Raw genomic sequence first — 18670 nt, forward strand, 5'->3', positions numbered from 1 at the left:
GTTTTATAAATAAAGTTTTATTATGGCTACATAATAATGCATTTGCTACATTACAACTAATTTCTCTTGGCAACTATGTTACGTAAAATGCGTCGTCTGGCGAATTTCTGATGTACATTTCTGTTGTTATAAAATGCATTCCTCATACTTTCGTACGGGGAACCGCCGGTCTTGCCGTGGAACTGCCTGTGTTCGCGAGGAAATGCCGCACTTACGAGACGTGTGAACAATTGACACCTCAAATTAAGTGTGAATCACTACTTCCAGGGAAGCTCCGGTTCGGGAAAACTATGGTATTTCCGTGACATGTCGTGCCGGTTCGGGCATTAGCGGAGTCCCACAGGAAACCGCCCAGTTTGATTTTGGTTTCCTCCCTTAGCAAATACGACTAAAACTATATCATCCTCATCAGAAGTCCAGTGTACAATGCCAGGGCACAATAACCTATCAAAGTTCAAATCTCTGAAATATCTGCTAGTAAACTAACTTTCATACTGTATACATTTTCTACAACACTAGTAAGATAGAGATGCAGTTTACCTGACAGGTATTTTAATTAGTTAATTAGGAAACCAAGATGACCTCCCTTGTCCACAAAACTATATATTTTCGGAAAGTTTATTGTATGAATTTTAAAATTTTGTTAGTATTTTTTGTTTATAGACAATGTAGTTTGAAATATGCACAAAAATGTGCTTTTTTGGTCAAAAGTGATTTAAAAAAAATAGTTCTAAACAATGCTGTTTCCTGTCAAAATTGGTTTATGGGTACATCTGTTTACTATGAAGAAAGCGCCGTCTTGAAAACTGTCTACCAGTTGTCAATTTTGCAGGGCAGCAGCTCAAATTTCACTACTTCAAGTTTATGCATAAATTAACATCCAGGCTAGTTGTCTGTTAAACTAAAAACAATGCCCCGACGTTTTGAAGATAAACACATTGTCACTCATTTGTGAAAATTTCAAAACAAAAGGTCAAAAGTTCTTAAAAAAAAAAATTCACTTCCAAGTGCCCACGAACCTGCATCTCTACCTTAAAATGTTCAAAGTCAGTACCGGTACTGTTAAATCAAGGTTGGGCCATTATAAACTTGGGGAGGAGGGTGAAAACATTTTAACAAGTACCAAAATGGTATACATGTATTGCGAGAAAGTTTCATACAAGCCTTTTTCCAATGAATGAGGTTATGCAATTGGCTGAATGACTCCACGATAAGAACCGTCGCTTCCTGTACGTTTTGTTAAACAGAAGTGAACTGAATAACGTGAAAAGAAACAAGATAATGCGTATCCCAGCAACACCTGCTGCTCATGAATACACAAGTAGCAATTATTGTCATTTTATGTTAGTTTTTATTCAGAGAACAGCCATGTATCTTGTTATTTGATTTGAGGAATTTGATTCCAAATTGCAATATTTATCAATGACACAATCGCAGACAAAAGCAGAGAGATTCCGACATTACATAAATCACAATGATGGTCTGAGCAACAACATTGTTATTTTCGTTACTTACTTATAGTACTCGGCTGCAATTTCGAATTCACCTAAAAATACATGTGCATTACCAAGGTTACTATACGCTCTCCTCTCGGCAGATTTATCACCAAATTCCTTTGCAATAGCAAGTCGCTGTGAAGAGAAAAAATGACATAAATATGACTAAAACTTGGCAAATTCCTGTTTCAAGAATTTTTTAAGATAATTTAAGGGAATCTTCATGTGACTTCCTCTCATGAAATGTTTTTTTCGTCAGATTCACATAATTCATGACCAGAGGTCGAAATTGAGGCCTGTCGAGACACGCAGATTTTAGCAGAGACAGGTAAATGAACACATTGTCTATCCCTGGTGCCAGGTGTATAAAGATATCAAGTTTTTAGTAACTGACAGAATTCGATAGCCCCATGTGGCTAATGTCTAGAAAATTGCTTTTAGTATTTTGAAGACTTATCAAATGTTGATGAGTCAAATCATCGCTATCATTAAATCATGTTGTGATTTATTATGCTAGGGACAGGTATATCATCAACTGCATTTGTATTCTCCAACCAGTCCAGTCAAATTCTGATGACTATTTCCTTTTTTTTTTTTAAATAAATTTTTGTGCCAGGCGACAGTTCCGGACATTGAAAGTCACTGTTGAATTTTTTGTATGTGCAATTGCAAGTGCTAGTGCTGACACATTTTTGAGTACATTTTTGCCACAGAAATCATATTCATGTTTGGGACTACATGAGAGGGCTGTGTGGCCATCTTCCTATCAAATGGCAATTTCAATTCGCTATCCTGGTTGATCGAACACAAGCACCAGCGGACCTTAACCAAGGTTCCACAAAGTCGCATTCGTTAGTGAATGAATCTCAGCCAGTGGAATTGGCCTTCCTTCTTGTTTCTGATAGAGCAGATATTTACACTATTCGTCGTTTACGAAACTAAAGGGAGTTGTATGCAAACCAGAAACAAGCAGCCTGTCGGCTGAGATAGCTCCGCTGTTAGCAATGCACATGGCAATTAAAGAACTGAAGATATCATTAGAAAATGAACAATATATATATAAAAAGCAACGGGACAAATCTGAAAGAAGTCCATACGTACGTATATATGTAATATAAAAGCAATCAGACTTGCGGTTTTCAACAAGAAGTCAAAAATATCACTTTTCACCAAAAATGATAAAAATAATCATCAAAATTAAATAATTGAAGATATCATCACAAAATGAACAAATCTGAGAGAGGTCCACATGTACCAGTAGTACCTATATATGTAATATCAAAGCAATTGAACTTGCGGTTTTTAACAAGAAGTCGAAAATATTACTTTTTACCCAAAACGACAAAAATATTCACCAAAATTCGAGAATTAAAGATATCATTACAAAATGAACAAATCTGAGAGAGGTCCACATGTAGTACCTATATATGTAATATAAAAGCAATCGGACTTGCTGTTTTTAACAAAAAGTCAAAAATATCACTTTTCACCAAAAATGACAAAAATAATCATCAAAATTAAATAATTGAAGATATCATCACAAAATGAACAAATCTGAGAGAGGTCCACATGTACCAGTAGTACCTATATATGTAATATCAAAGCAATTGAACTTGCGGTTTTTAACAAGAAGTCGAAAATATTACTTTTTACCCAAAACGACAAAAATATTCACCAAAATTCGAGAATTAAAGATATCATTACAAAATGAACAAATCTGAGAGAGGTCCACATGTAGTACCTATATATGTAATATAAAAGCAATTGGACTTGCTGTTTTTAACAAGAAGTCGAAAATATCACTTTTTACCAAAAATGACAAAAATATTCACAAAAATTAAAGAATTAAAGATATCATCACAAAATGAACAAATCTGAGAGAGGTCCACATGTAGTACCTATATATGTAATATCAAAGCAATTGGACTTGCGATTTTTAACAAGAAGTCGAAAATATCACTTTTTACCAAAAATGACAAAAATATTCACCAAAATTAAAGAATTAAAGATATCATTACAAAATGAACAAATCTGAGAGAGGTCCACATGTAATACCTATATATGTAATATAAAAGCAATTGACTTGCGGTTTTCAACAAGAAGTCGAAAATATCACTTTTACCAAAAATGACAAAAATATTCATCAAAATTAGAGAATTGAAGATATGATCATGAAATGAACAAATCTGAGAGAGGTCTACCCAAGGTACATATACACCAAGTAACAAAGCATTCAGGCTCGTAGTTATCAAGAAGAAGTCGAAAAAGTAAAACATTGAAACGGACGACGATGACTATAATGGTATACAAGTCTAAGAAATATACAATTACAAAAGGGGGTGGGGGTTTAGAATTAGAATAATTATTATGGGTGAGGGGGGGAACTCTTAGCATTTGGCTGATCATTTACATCATTTTGTATTTTAGAAAGAATGAAAATACATTCAAACATGTCTTTTCTTTGTGATAAACTTAAAAGAATTTGTCAAGCTATGTAGATCAAAAGATGCGTACAGGTAAAAGCAACATGGAGAAAATTTGGCAGACTTTGAATCAAATTGCAAACCTAAATTATGACTCCAGACAAGAGTATATTTTAATGACACTAGACAAACTCGAGATGACATGACATGTTAAAATGCTGTTCTAAACAAAATCTGTCAAAGTACTGGTATGTCCAAGGAATGTTTAAAGAAATGACTGTCAACCGTTTTGAACCAAATCACAAAGCAGGAACCACTTTGCATGTGTAAAGTTGGTACCAATTTTGCAAAGAATTTTATCTCAAATGAGTTGTATACAATTTAAGACAATTCAGTACAAATAATTGACAGTTTCAGCTAAAATTAAATCTGGCAAACAATAAATTAATTCACAGTACTGTAAAATCTGTATTAGAAACCGCAGCTTCTATTAAAATGGTACAGTGCAACAGAGCATCTACACATATGAGAAATGGTGAATTTTTGGTTCTCAATATTCAAAAAAAAATGGGTGCAACTTCTTTTAGGGATGCGGCTTCTAATACAGATTTTACAGTACTGTAATTTTATTTGGAGAATCGTTAAATATTTTGCAATAAATATTTTGGCAGAATAATTTTGCAGCAAGAAAATAAATGAATAAAAGAAGCTGTGATATTTTAAGAACAGTGAACTCTGATGTCTCTCACCTCTTCATGATACATGATCGCCTTGCTGAAATTACCAAGTAAATAATGTGTGTTGCCTAGGTTACCACATGCTCTTCCCTGTGCCGCTTTATCGCCTAACTTTTTAACAATTGCTAAGTTATCCCTGGAATAAGAAAAGACACAAGTTGTAAACAAACATGGAGGGCTTGGCATTTGCCTTAAGGTAGCAACAGGGAAAAATCATGTTAAAAATTTATCTATAATTTCAACATTCAAGAGGTTACTGAGCATTATCTGTAGGCGAATACACTACCATAACCCTTTGGACAAAATTTAACCTACGAAATATTTTTCAGATTATTTCATGAAATCTTGGATTTAGGCGAATACACTTTTCCCCCTGTTGCTACAGTAACCATTTGAACAAAATTTAACCTACAAAATATTTTCATACTATTTCAAAAATTATGATCATTGTAACCAATTACATGCATGTCCATTTTGTCCAAAACTAAACCAAGAATTCTAGAAAAACAAATTTGCAAAATGTGGCACTGAAATTGTAGCAGGAAAAATGATGGCGTTTAAATGGTTAAACCAAATGTCTTAACACTGTAAATATAGAGGGAAAAGCAAAACACACAATTGACTTTTGTTATAAATTATATTTTTAACTTTCCTGAAAGTATAAATCAAGAGTGAGGCATTTAAGATTTTAAAATGTTAACTCAAATGAAAGCGACATGAATGAAATCTTCAGCAGATAATGCTAGAAGGGTTGAGATTTTTGCATTATCTAGGTCAGAGGTCAATACTAGTTGCACTTTACCATTATTCTGGAGGTCATGCTAACCCAGTAATTAATAGTAGTTTTGTGATATTATACATGTCTAATATAATTCTGTAGATATACACTGTACTGGTAGTGTACTAGTAAATCATACTGCCCTCTATGACAATAAGCAGTAATAATACACATCTTTTGTTTTTATGTATTGTTGCTCATGTCTGGCAATGTACATGTAATTCATATAAAAGTCTGCAAATCATTAACAACAAGTTTTGTGAAGCAATAATTGAAGACAAATTGATTGAAACCGATACATGATAGCAGAATAGAGAAACAAATTACTTGTAAACATACATAACAGCAAAACAATGCTTTAAGAACTAAGACCCCCTAACTAAGCGGAAAATCCTCCCAAAAGTAGATATTTATAAATATGCGCCGAGCCCTCAATGAACATAGTTTTTTTTTTAAAAAAATTAAATCAAAATGATCAGAATTTTTGAATATCTCAAAATTAACACTAAATTAGGGGATATAGGGTGAGGAGGGGATACAAAGAGGAATAAATCCAACATCTCAATAACAACTGTTTGAATTGTGACCATGAGAGCCCTAAAAAACAGTTTTCAAAAAAAAAAAATTGTGAACAATTTCCAGAAAATTGGCCGATTGCTGATAAATTAGCTTCCAGCTTTTTAAACAATGAGGGCGCTATAACTTAAAATGCATATACTAGTACCCAAACTATTTCAATCAAAGAAAGCTCAGAAAGAACTCCCATGTGCTGAAGGGTATTGGAGGCATGAAGTACAACTGTAATACTTTAGTTACTATATTAGAAGCACATCTTCCTTACTTGTCCTTTAGTTTTACAGTAAGCACATGTGCTTTCTAATAGAGCAAATGATTAGGATGGTTCCAACAAGCTACAGTTCAATAATTATAAATATTTAATGAAATAATGATGACTCAATATTTTGGTCATATATCTTGACAGACCACAAAATTATAGTACTGATTGCATGTTACTATCTGCAGTAGTAGTTAGTACATTACAGTTATGCATATTGAGAAACACATTTAAAACTAATGTAATAACAGGTAATTAATATGCATGGATTTCAACCCTAAAGTAATCAGATCTGTAGATTATCTAAAAGTACTTCAAGATGTCTGTGGAGCATCTATTAAATTGGTTAATTTATGCAAATTAGGTAATCAGTAAGCACAACATTTAATCCCAAACTGAACATACATGTGTATGTACCAAGTTTCTTTTAGCCTGAGTGATTGAGATATTGGTGGAAAATTAAATATTGACTAATTTATATGCAAATTAGGTCATTAATAACACAGATTTCAACCAAAAACTGACCAAGTTTGCACATTATCCCAGAACATCTATGTACAAAATTTCATACCACTAATTAGAACTCCATAGATGACAATGTTAGCGTTTGAATGAATTTCTCCAAATAAAAGGGGTTACAAAGTTCAAAATATTGTTTTAATTTGTTGAATCTACATGTATTCTCTGTAATAAAATTCTGGCCAGTAAATAGATGTTGGCAAGCTAAAACTTCTACAAAATGGATGTAAAGAACACATACAGATTTGTCAGTTTTTCTACCTTCAATATTTTTAGAAACTCAGCAGTTATAAAGTGTCTAAATCAAGAGTTGCCCAGATCCACAGGTCACCAGTACTTGTCAATAAACAAAACTACAAACACAAGTCTAACAGCTGACTGAATTGACGTACACCCCCATACATCGTGTTGCAGATAAAATGCGGTGAAAGAAAACCCATTGGCAAACAACCAAAAGATTTTAAAGCTACGAACGCTGATATGCTAATTAGTGGCAAAAGACCTGGTAATGGATATAAAACAAAAGAACCTCATGTCAATTTGCCAAAGAGGGCGCACTTTAAAACAGAATGACTGAGCAGAATTTTTCTCATGAAAATATACATGAATACCGGTAGTACTTATAACTGAATATGATACTCTATCCTATGGTCATAAAATGTCTGAGAAAGAATAGTATATTAAGAAAACTGTAAAAAAAAGTCCTACACATAAAACTGATTTCCTATGGGGAAGATATGATATAGAGAGGGGCTAATGAACTAAATGCACAAAAAGGAGAAACTTACTCATAATATTCAGTAGCTTTTTGAAGGCATGCTTTAACTTCTTGTGGGAAATCTCCGGGGTCTGTGTGTCCTGATCTTCCAGCATGTTTACCCTTTGCATGATACACGTTGCCAAGGTTATAAAGTGAACGTCCTTCGCCAACCTGACATAAATATGGAAAATTAAAGTTTAGTTTAATTTCACAAACAAGGATTACATGTATAACCATTAGACATGACAAATAAAGGTCACACATCCTGGTATTTTATGACCTGAAAAGGTCACTCATCCTGGTACTTTATGACCTGAAAGGTCATACATCCTGGTACTTTATGACCTGAAAGGTCACACATCCTGGTACAAAATGTACTGTGAAATACTTTATTTTAGCTGGAATTAATTTTCGCTGAAAAGGTTTTTGGGCGTTTTGTATGGAATTTATTTTCACTGATTTTTGATGAGTTGACATAGGAAAAAAAGTATATTTGCTGGATTTTATTTTATTTACTTTTGTTCTGACCTGTGAAGGTCACACATTTGGTAAATCTCAGTAGGATTCTGTCAGGATGTCACATGATTTGCATAAAATGAGCTGAGGGTCCATAGCTCTTCTTTTTTCAGAGTAGGCAAAGACATGTACCATTTTAATAGAAGCCGCGGTTTCTAATATAGATTTTACAGTAGTATATGAAACAGTTCACAAAAGAGTACATTAACATTAAGCACTTCAATACAGCACTTGTAATTTAATCAAATTATGATTGGTGAACAATAGAAAATAAATCCAAACAATTATTTTATTTATTATCGTAAGTTTCCACAATTTATCAAATAAAAAATATAGTTCATCAGTATTTCTTAGAATAGATTTGTTATTAATGGTTTTATATTTTCAAATGCCATATCAAAATACAGGTATACTGCAAGGACAGGAATAGAAAAGAAAAGCACTCAACACTATCACAATTTCAAAATTCTAGCAGCTTAATAAGGTTAACAAATTATTATGGAGTTTTCATGTTCAATTTATTACACGTCATTAGTGGGTAACAAAACATGGCACAAGAAATCAGGAAACCATAGACCCTGGGTTCAATGGCAAAATCCATGTAAATTTCAATGAATACTAATAACAGGATGTTTTTGAGGCAAAGGCTAATGGTTAGGTCGTCATTTTCCTTGAGTTCGTTTCTTTAGTGAGTGGTTCACATCCTTGGATATGTTATAACTACCTATACAGTTTCCATAGGTACCGGTAATTTGTGTTCCAATATTCGCTTCCTTATAGCATTTTTTGCAAGACCACAACATGTGACCGCATGCTCTCATCTTCCAAAACCATCATTTTTCACATAATTTATATTATTAATAATAATAAACAACTATTTTAAGAATACCTGAATTTCAATCAGTGTTTTTACTATCACATTGGTCTGACACTGTTATAGTCATTATGATGTGGTATATGTTTTATCTATTACCATGTACCTGTGGTTTGAGCAGCGTTCTCCACAGGTTTTTTGAGAATAGCGGTTTTACCTTGCATGAGGCTGGTGTTAATGGTAAACCTTAGAGTGCCAAAGTAAGTTTTGTCACCTTTCAGAAATTTAATCCAACATAAATTTTTCACATTTTGATCAAGACCTGTATCTAGTGAGTAATTATGTCCATTTTGTCCAAATTATCAACAAATTCCCTCAAAACTCCTAAGAATGTAACACCAATATTTTGGTTCAAGGGGTTAATTATTCTTTGTGTAAATATATTATGTAAATTACAAGACACTTCGCGATGAGAGTCTTTTGCGGTCAGTAATATTTACGAACATTTTTGTTTCCTATTGGCGATCCGTTCTGCTAGGATTGCCCTTAAAATCAATTTTGTGTTTCTGAGTGTGTGGTTTCCCGTGTTTTCACGTATTAATTCTTCTGTGATTGTTTTGGCTTGGCCTATTTCCCTCAAACTTGACAGGCAGGTCACACCATCACCCTAGTTAGTAGGTAAAATCTGAAGAAAAAAATTGGCCTATCGTTGCCATAGTAACAGCACAAAAAACTGGATGGCTTCGTGCTCAATGATTCTCCTACAAATTTAGGATAAAACTCTTCAGACATAGCTCATTCTACTCAGCTTGAGCGTGGGCACTAAGTTACTATTTGAATTTTTGATATTTGTTTTCATTACCGACAAATTTGACTCTTCTGTGATTTTTTTGGCTGGGCCGTTTGGTTCAAACTTGGCGGGCAAGTCACACCTTCACTCTAGTTAGGTTGTAAAATCTGAAAACAAATTCTCGCTCACCGCTGCCATAGCAACAGCCAAAAACTGATTTTTGAATACTTTCGCCCCAAATTTATTACCTCCTACCAGTCTTTATATTATTATAAATAGCAGTGTTTATATGATCATGTTTTGTTTTTTTTACTTTGGCTACGTTGCGCACTGGTAAGAGATCACCAGCGCCAACATTGTTACACTCTATCAACGTAATCCCAATGCAACTTTGAACTATGAATGAACTGTAAATGCTGCCTTCAATCATGGAGCTTTTTGCCTCCATGTTTCAATTTAGAAAATACTATCGCAAAACGGTTGGAAATAATAAATTTAACAGCAGAATACGTCCTAGCAATAAAATAAAGTGATTTCTAAGGACTGAACGTTTTTTTGCGAACCTTGTATACAGGACCCGGTTTTAGTTATAAACCGACGTTAGCTGCACGTTCATGTCCTACCATGGCAACAGCCGAAAACATGATACTTGTTTTTGAGCGGAGCGGATGCCAACCAGCCTACTGGCTTGTTTTATAAACTTGCTTGGTAATTCCCACCACCAATAGTAGATCATGTCACAGCATTTCAAGTACTTTTCCAACAAATCCAAAATCACTCAATAATTTCGTTTACTTTACATTTGTACTATGATTACATTTTAAGTTTTGATAATTTTATGGATACATGTACACTCACAAAAACACACCCAAAATAAGGGAATTTAGTATATAGCCTTGACAAAAAAGCATAATTTTCTTGTCTTAATATTGCATTTTTTTTTCTATCTGTGTAACTTCATGTGGATATCCTGATGAGATTTAAAGTTCAGTTCACAACTAACGGTTTTGCAATATTAGAGGCTGTGAACTTGTCAGTGGAGGCTGCAAATTATTAAATATTGTATTCACTGACATTTATTTTGTATTTACATTTGCAATGAGTTCCACAGTATCTTTTTCTTACTGGTGTGGCTACAGTGACTGTGTTGTGTTTTTGTTTTGTCGATTGTTGTCAGTTGTTTGTTCTGTGTTCTTGAAATTTTGTACAAAAATCAACAACAGTTTAATAGGTATGTTATTTCCATTATGCAGTATATTGTAGACAGTACTTGTATACTTTGTTATCCAGCATAAATATCAGATTGTTCGGAAGCATGAAATTGTAATGTAAATTTCGTTCATTAATGTTGTAAGATGGCGCTTTCTCCGGGGCCTTCAGAGTCCCACTGGCATGTTGACTATGTTCCGGCCCGTTTACTTACTTGTTGTCAGTGTCTGAGTGGTATATACAAAATACGACCAAGTGAACGTCAGAATATCAAAAAAACAAAAACCTAAAAATCAGTTGCCCATGCCAAGAGAGCCGCAGAACCAAAACAATCTGTCAGCCGTCGCCGTCCACAGCAGCGATATGATTTTACACATCGAAATTGAGAATCGCAGGTGTAGACAATATGCATAGAAATGAACACTAAATACATCTATCCCGGCCAGCAATCGAATCATCAATCTTCATGAGTGATGTAACTGGCATTTCCATCTATTTGCTTCTATTCCCACTATCCTAAAACGCTCAAGTGAATGTAGTCAAATTCGCGAGTGTGCGTATTTTCGTACAGTGGCGTAAACATTGCTACAATCAAAGACGCGCTGAACAGAAAGTCAATTCTGGGCTAGTACCATTGTCAAATTCTGGGGAGTACAGGACTATTTATATGGGAGACGTTACAATAAGGAACTAATAAAATTGTTTGATTTGCATATCAAAATCCTTTATTGGAACAGAGCATGTTCTATATTTACCAAAAAACAAAGTTATTATGTTTCTAGACACACAACAGACTCGAAACAATAGAAACCGTTCGATCCGAGCGACCTGCGTTCTTGAAAATCGAGTCTTATCGCCCTTGCGTTTCCGAGCAAAAAAACGTTGAGGCCAAAAACGACCGATTTTCGCCTAATCTTCTATGAATTTTTCATAATTCAGCTAATTCAGTTCAGCGGTTAGATAGAGTATTTATTAGAGACGCCCAGAGAACCAAAATTTGGAACGTGAATCGCTCCGTCGACAAAAAATCTGCGAAAATAGCCAAGGGGGTGAGGGACTGCATTTCAAAAACATATTTTATATATATAGGGTATATATAATGAAGCATTGTTATGGCAATCAACTGTAACACTCTGGAAAAATAACTTGGCCAGAAAACTAACTAACTAATCTTAATTAATATAGTTAGTAATTATGCAAATTAGTATGCAAATTGACCCATGTTAGCTCTGTGAACATATTGTTTAAAATAAACGCTTAGAGCAATTTGACATTTTCTATATTAATTTTGAATTATTAATCTTGAACAACAATTTTGAAAACAAATTACATGTTTTGGTGAAAGGAGACAAAAGTTTACTTTAGCGTTCAAGGAGTAAAAATCATTTATTAAATTTATAAATTTGTCTTCATTACATTAGAAATGACATCACTTTCCTCCAATAATTTGTCTAAAAAACAGTGTTTAACCCTTAAACTGAACTCACAGATTTTGTGACTTTGACAGCAAATAAAATAAACCAACGCACAATTCTAGATAAATAGGCATCGTAAAAGTGAATGAAACGCGACACAGCAAAAATCAACCATACATCACTTACCTTGTCACCGAGTTCAATAGAAATATCTAGGTGTCGCTGACAGCATACAACAGCTTCATCAAACTTGCCAAGAACCTTCAATGTGTTGCCTAGGTTACCACTTGCTTTTGCTTCCCCCAATCTGTCACCTATTGTACTGCATCGACAGGGTGGGAAAAGAGAATAGAGCGTAAAAAAGTGAGGTCTTTTATCGATGAGTACACTTTGATTACATCACCTGCTACGAATAGTAGAAAATATAAAAGAACAATAAATTATGATTACTTTGAATTTACAAATATGTGAATGGTACACTTACTGTTTCGAAACAAGACGTGGTTCATGTACTGACAATACAGACCTTAATGTAATCTACATGCATGTATAATAATTTTGTTTTCAAATACACAGCAACATTTTTATTTTAAATAATCGAATTTGACCCAGTAGAGTTATTTTATATTATACAAACACAGTGTTGTTTGTTTATTATATAATAAACCCAATATATCCCATCAATTGCAGTCGAAGCCATGCTACACACAAATTCAATAGTATGTTGTTGCGGCATCATTTCCAGTAGGAACAAACTTACTTGGATAACACCGCTGATTCCCAGCACTGGTTCCGAGGCGAGTTATTTCCGCCACTGTAAAATTTTTACTGTCCATTCATACATGTGCAAATATAAATAACAATCAAGGCTTACCGAGCTAATGTTAAATCATGTTTGTGGTATTCCAATGCCTTTCCATATTCTTGAAGATAAAAATAAGCATTGCCAAGTTGACTGTAGATAGCACTCAGTGTCTTTAGATCATCTGTACCAACTTGCACGGCTGCTTCAAAGAATTGCACACCTGTTTTGCAATCACCAGCTTTGCATAGTCTTTCCCCTTCAAGAGCTAACTCAATACACGATGCATCCATCTAATAACAAAAATAAAAAATAGTCTTATTGGGCTTTACATAAATGAGGAGTTTTTTCTGTAAACTATTAAAATACTAGTAAATTATTTCGTTAAACTATTCATTCATTCATTCACTTATTCAAGAATACGCCTACTACAGTACAGCCTGAGCAGAACTTAATTTCCATGCTTGCTATATCAGCTAGCTTCGCCTTTTCAAAAAAACTTTCAATTTTTTAAGTGAGTACATTGATTGTATGATTGTCGTCAATAATTTCTTCATATTTTTCATGGTATTTACCCACGTTACTAATATAAAACGTGTTTACTGATTACGCTGCTCAATTTAGATATTTCACAGTTTTGAAAGCAAGCTAGACTAGCTAAAGGGAGCTGAATATTATGTTACACTCAAACCGTATGACTTAAAGCAGGTATCGTACACTGTTTTCCGGCAGGAAATGACCATATTCAGATGTCAAACCATCTTGACGTTTTTTCTTATTGAAAAAGACATACAACTAGATTGTATACATGCACTTTTTGTTTTTCACACTTTCTCTGTGTACAAAGGTCACTTTAAATCCCACGATTACTGACACAAAATATAATTTAAATTTACTTATTAAAAATTAGCTACATTTCTGTTTTTGTCTTTGCAATTTAATGCAACCTATTTTTATTTTGTCATGTAATTTTTAATTTATGTTGCTGAAATATTCAAATAAAAAAAAAAATTATTCATTCATGGTAATGAGGGTTAGAGTGTTTGCAACATTTGTCAAATTATGCTTTCTAATATATTCGTTAAAAGATACAAAACATTTTCTACTATATGTGCCTCATTTCTGATACATGTACAATGTAAGCATAAATGAAAACAGCTGAAATAGCCCCGCTGTGATTCATCAAAATTAGAGAATTAGCGATATCATCACAAAATGAACAAATCTGAAAGAGGTCTACCTGTAGTACATGTACCTATATGTACAACATAAAAGCAATCAGATTTACGGTTTTTAACAAGAAGTTGAAAATATCACTTTTTACCAAAAAAGACAAAAATATTCACCAAAATTAGAGAATTGAAGATATCATCACAAAATGAACAAATCTGAGAGAGAACCACATGTAGTACCTATATATGTAATATCAAAGCAATTGGACTTGTGCTTTTTAACAAGAAGTCAAAAATATCACTTTTTACCAAAAAAGACAAAAATATTCATCAAAATTAGAGAATTAAAGATATCATCACAAAATGAACAAATCTGAGAGAGGTCCACATGTAGTACCTATATATGTAATATCAAAGCAATTGGACTTGTGGTTTTTAACAAGAAGCCGAAAATATCACTTTTTGACAAAAAATTTCACCAAAAATAGAGAATTTGAGATTTTGACATGAAATGTACATATCTGAGAAAGAACCATCCAAGATACTTGCATATCAAAAAAGGCACAAAATACAGTTTTTTTAAACTGCCAGGTGCAAAACCTAATATTGGTCTTATTCGGTTTCCATGTCAACAAAACTGATCATCAAATACAGTAGCTGGTGTTTCATTTTCATGCAAGTTCATGTAAACTAACATTTTGTGAGTTTTTGCTGAAGTTTAAAACAGGGCCTTGATCCTAATTTCTACAGTACTGCTACACCATCTGCAGTAAAAAAAAATCATGAAAATTGTTCGTATTTCTTATTCAAGATGTCAAATCAACGTAGCAACATAGATAAAATACGGACAGATACTAACTAATCTTTTTGAATTTTAAGATGTATGATTCTCCTTATTATTAAATTTCTGTAAAATATTGTTTACAATGCACACAATACCATATTTTTTTATTGAAGAATAAGACTAAAGACACCTGGACGTATGCCATTATTAAATATGAATTTCTAGGCGATATTAGATATAATTTATCATCGCATTATAGCTGACATTGACATCAAAGACATGTCTGCTAATTGCTCACTCTGCGTGGGAGAATCCATTAGCAGTTCAAAGGAACAAAAACGGGGCAGGAAGATTGGGAGGGGGAACATCATGTCAGCAGATATATTAACACAAAAAAGGTCGCTGTGAAGATGGACATATTTGTAAGTCGATGTAAAAATGATTGTTTTCACAATTTACATCAACTTCCCCACATTTCAATGCAAGTCATAAAACCTAATAATAGTAAAAAAATTCTGTTGCTGGGCAACAACAAAAAGCATAATGTTGAATTCAATCATATCAATCATCATTTCTCGTCAAAGCAACGCATTAGATGATATAAGTGACTTGACAGTGACGAAGGCAGATGTGATTTAGAAAATGATTAAAATAAACAAAATCCAATTTAATATAAAAGTTAATATTGGTGTGTCACGCTAAAATAATGACAAAAAGTAAACATTTCACTTTCAATATCCTGTAGAAACTGTTTACGTCATGATTCATTCACTATTTACATTAAAAAAAATAAAACAAGCAGCCTGTTGGCTGAGATAGCTCAGCTGTTAGCAATGCAACACAAGATATCATTAGAAAATTAACAATATGTAGACTTGCTGTTTTCAACAAGAATTCAAAAATATTACTTTTCACCAAAAATAATCATCAAAATTAGATAATTGAAGATATCACCATGAAATGAACAAATCTAAGAGAGGTCTACCCAAGGTACATATACACCAAGTATCAAAGCATTCAGGCTTATAGTTTTCAAGAAGAAGTCGAAAAAGTAAAACATTAACACGGACGACGACGGACAATCACTCATATGATAAACTCCGCTCGACAAAGTCGACAGCGGGGCTAATAAAATAAATGAATAAATGCAAAAGATTAAAGGCATGAACAGAATGTGCTCCCGTATTAACAAATTGATCCAAACTATTAAAACAAGCCTTCCAATAAAAAGACTTGTTTCTGCTTCAGGGAGATTTATTGATATTGAATAGTTTCTGGGAAGATGCATTGTCACTTTATATGAAATATTCTTACTGTAAATAAGATACCCTGTATATGGTACAAGTCAGGAGAGGCACCACCTGATAATGCCAGGAGAGGCACCACCTGATAATGCCAGGAGAGGCACCACCTGATAATGCCAGGAGAGGCACCACCTGATAATGCCAGGAGAGGCACCACCTGATAATGCCAGGAGAGGCACCACCTGATAATGCCAGGAGAGGCACCACCTGATAATGCCAAGAGAGGCACCACCTGATAATGCCAGGAGAGGCACCACCTGATAATGCCAGGAGAGGCACCACCTGATAATGCCAGGAGAGGCACCACCTGACAATGCCAGGAGAGGCACCACCTGATAATGCCAGGAGAGGCACCACCTGATAATGCCAGGAGAGGCACCACCTGATAATAAATGATATTTATCAGCAATCCACATAAACATGCATGTTTCCCTGTTACAAAATCAAACACCTGACCTTTTTTTTATGATAAATACTGGCATGTGAGAAAGAATTTTCTTGACAATCAAATTCTTGTGAATTTATAAACTTTTGTCCAACCCTATTACATCCATTGTTATCTGTTACATGTATAATTTGTTAGCACAGGGCTGTTTAGAAAAAAGAAAATGACCGCCCCCCCAAAAAAACGCCCTCTATAGTTCAATTTCTATCCCATAATCCTTTGCCAAATCCCACATTACATGGAACACATTTCTACCCCATATTACTCTGATAGCCACATCTCCAGAATTCCATTCAAAGCACTTCACGACTGCATTTAAAAAAAACACCTTGACATCCATTACATAACCAACTGTACAGATGTGTGACTTTATGAATTATTCGTTTAAAACACTTACGAACTACAACCATGAAAGGTACTAACGGAAGGAGCCACGACGCCTCTCAAGTGGTCACTTAAGCCTCTTAACTGGCTTATTTCCTTTTGTTTCAATCCAAGTTAATTCTAATACGGACATTGTCTAGCTCATCTTTGATGTCGATGATAGTTTACGAATGTTACACAAGTAATGAGTTAGTGGAATGTGATATAACCTAGCCGATTTTTAACATAACCATAAAATATATGCGCATTATGAAACTACGGTCATCACACATGTGCACTCTGTTTGTTTAGGTGTGAAAGGTCAAAATACACATTTCACAATCGGAAATTCAACAGAAGAACATTTAATTTCACAGATTTTACATGTTTTCATTATTAGCAATTAACAAGATTTTGAGCGTGTACAACAAAAATTCCTAAGAACTCCTAAAAAATATTATCGCAGAGAAAGTGTCTAGGCATGCCCTTCTTTCGATATTATCTTTTCTGGTGGTGTTCGCCGCTGCCTGGTGGGTTAAAATTTCAAACAGTTTCGGGCGTCAAACCCACACACTGACGATGGTACCATTGAATAATGCAATCGTTATTGTCACAGGCAATCATGGATTACGTCTCACCATTACAAATCCAAAAAGATTCACGATAGTTCATTTAATAGTTCTTCTTTAATCAATAATCAATATCTGCAATTTTTCATTAAAATTCGTCAATATTTCCGAAAACAACAACATTCCAACGAGACGTCACCGAATGCTCAAGATTAGCATAATCCATTGTGAGAAGGTGCCAAGAGCTAACAAGAACCAATGTTTGTAAACGATGATAGGGTAAAGCTAAAACAATATCGTCATGGCTCCTTCCTTTAGTTTCTTCCATGCTACAACTTACTACAATATGAGGACAGACAATCACATACATGTATATGAACAGCTCCACTCTGATTTTGGTAAAAGTCATTGATATTATTCCCAATTTACCTTTACAGTTCTTTTTGCAAGGATATTCAGTTTTAAAATGCTCAAATCAGAGGGAAAAAAAAATTTGAAAATGTTCTATTATGACAACCACTTTTAATCATTTATAGCATGTGTTGTTTTAGAGGATTATTCACACTTGACTAGTAATGTACCCGTAAACGTTTTTGTTGTTGTTGTGGGTCAATTGTTGAACAAGAAATGTTGATGATCTAGGGTGTGTGATTCAAGGAAAGGACATGATCGCACTCGCTTGTTTTGAATTCAACGTGCTTGTTTTGGTGGACTGTAAAACAAGGAGCTTCACAGAACATGAAACTGATACTATTCTATACAGTCGTCAAACGCTGCAAAATCCCAATTGTAGTGATACATGTATATGAACTGCATGTAAGTTTTTTGAGATAACACGCAGATTGAGCGATTTTACGTCACTTGAGTTGGTGTGGTTCACAACTAATGACTCATTCTTTTGTTAGGTACTAGCGTGTTTGTACAATGCAACTTCTGTCT

The 18670-nt window shown here is 34.0% G+C and overlaps 1 protein-coding gene across 6 annotated transcripts in view; it reads right to left on the reverse strand.

Moving 5' to 3' along the window:
- LOC100367862 (G protein-signaling modulator 2-like) overlaps positions 1-18670 on the reverse strand; it is a 142412-nt gene that overhangs the window by 89896 nt on the left and 33846 nt on the right. For all 6 annotated transcript variants that reach the window (XM_085492256.1, XM_085492254.1, XM_085492255.1 and 3 more), the window contains exons 2-6: positions 13167-13387; positions 12479-12614; positions 7577-7719; positions 4669-4792; positions 1516-1631 (exon numbers count right to left, since the gene is read on the reverse strand). In XM_085492256.1, coding sequence (XP_085348382.1) covers positions 1516-1631; positions 4669-4792; positions 7577-7719; positions 12479-12614; positions 13167-13387 — 740 coding nt within the window. The remainder of the gene's footprint in view (positions 1-1515; positions 1632-4668; positions 4793-7576; positions 7720-12478; positions 12615-13166; positions 13388-18670) is intronic.

Source organism: Saccoglossus kowalevskii, chromosome 17 (genome assembly GCF_978046115.1).
Source record: "Saccoglossus kowalevskii chromosome 17, keSacKowa6.1, whole genome shotgun sequence".
NCBI classification, from domain to species: domain Eukaryota; kingdom Metazoa; phylum Hemichordata; class Enteropneusta; family Harrimaniidae; genus Saccoglossus; species Saccoglossus kowalevskii.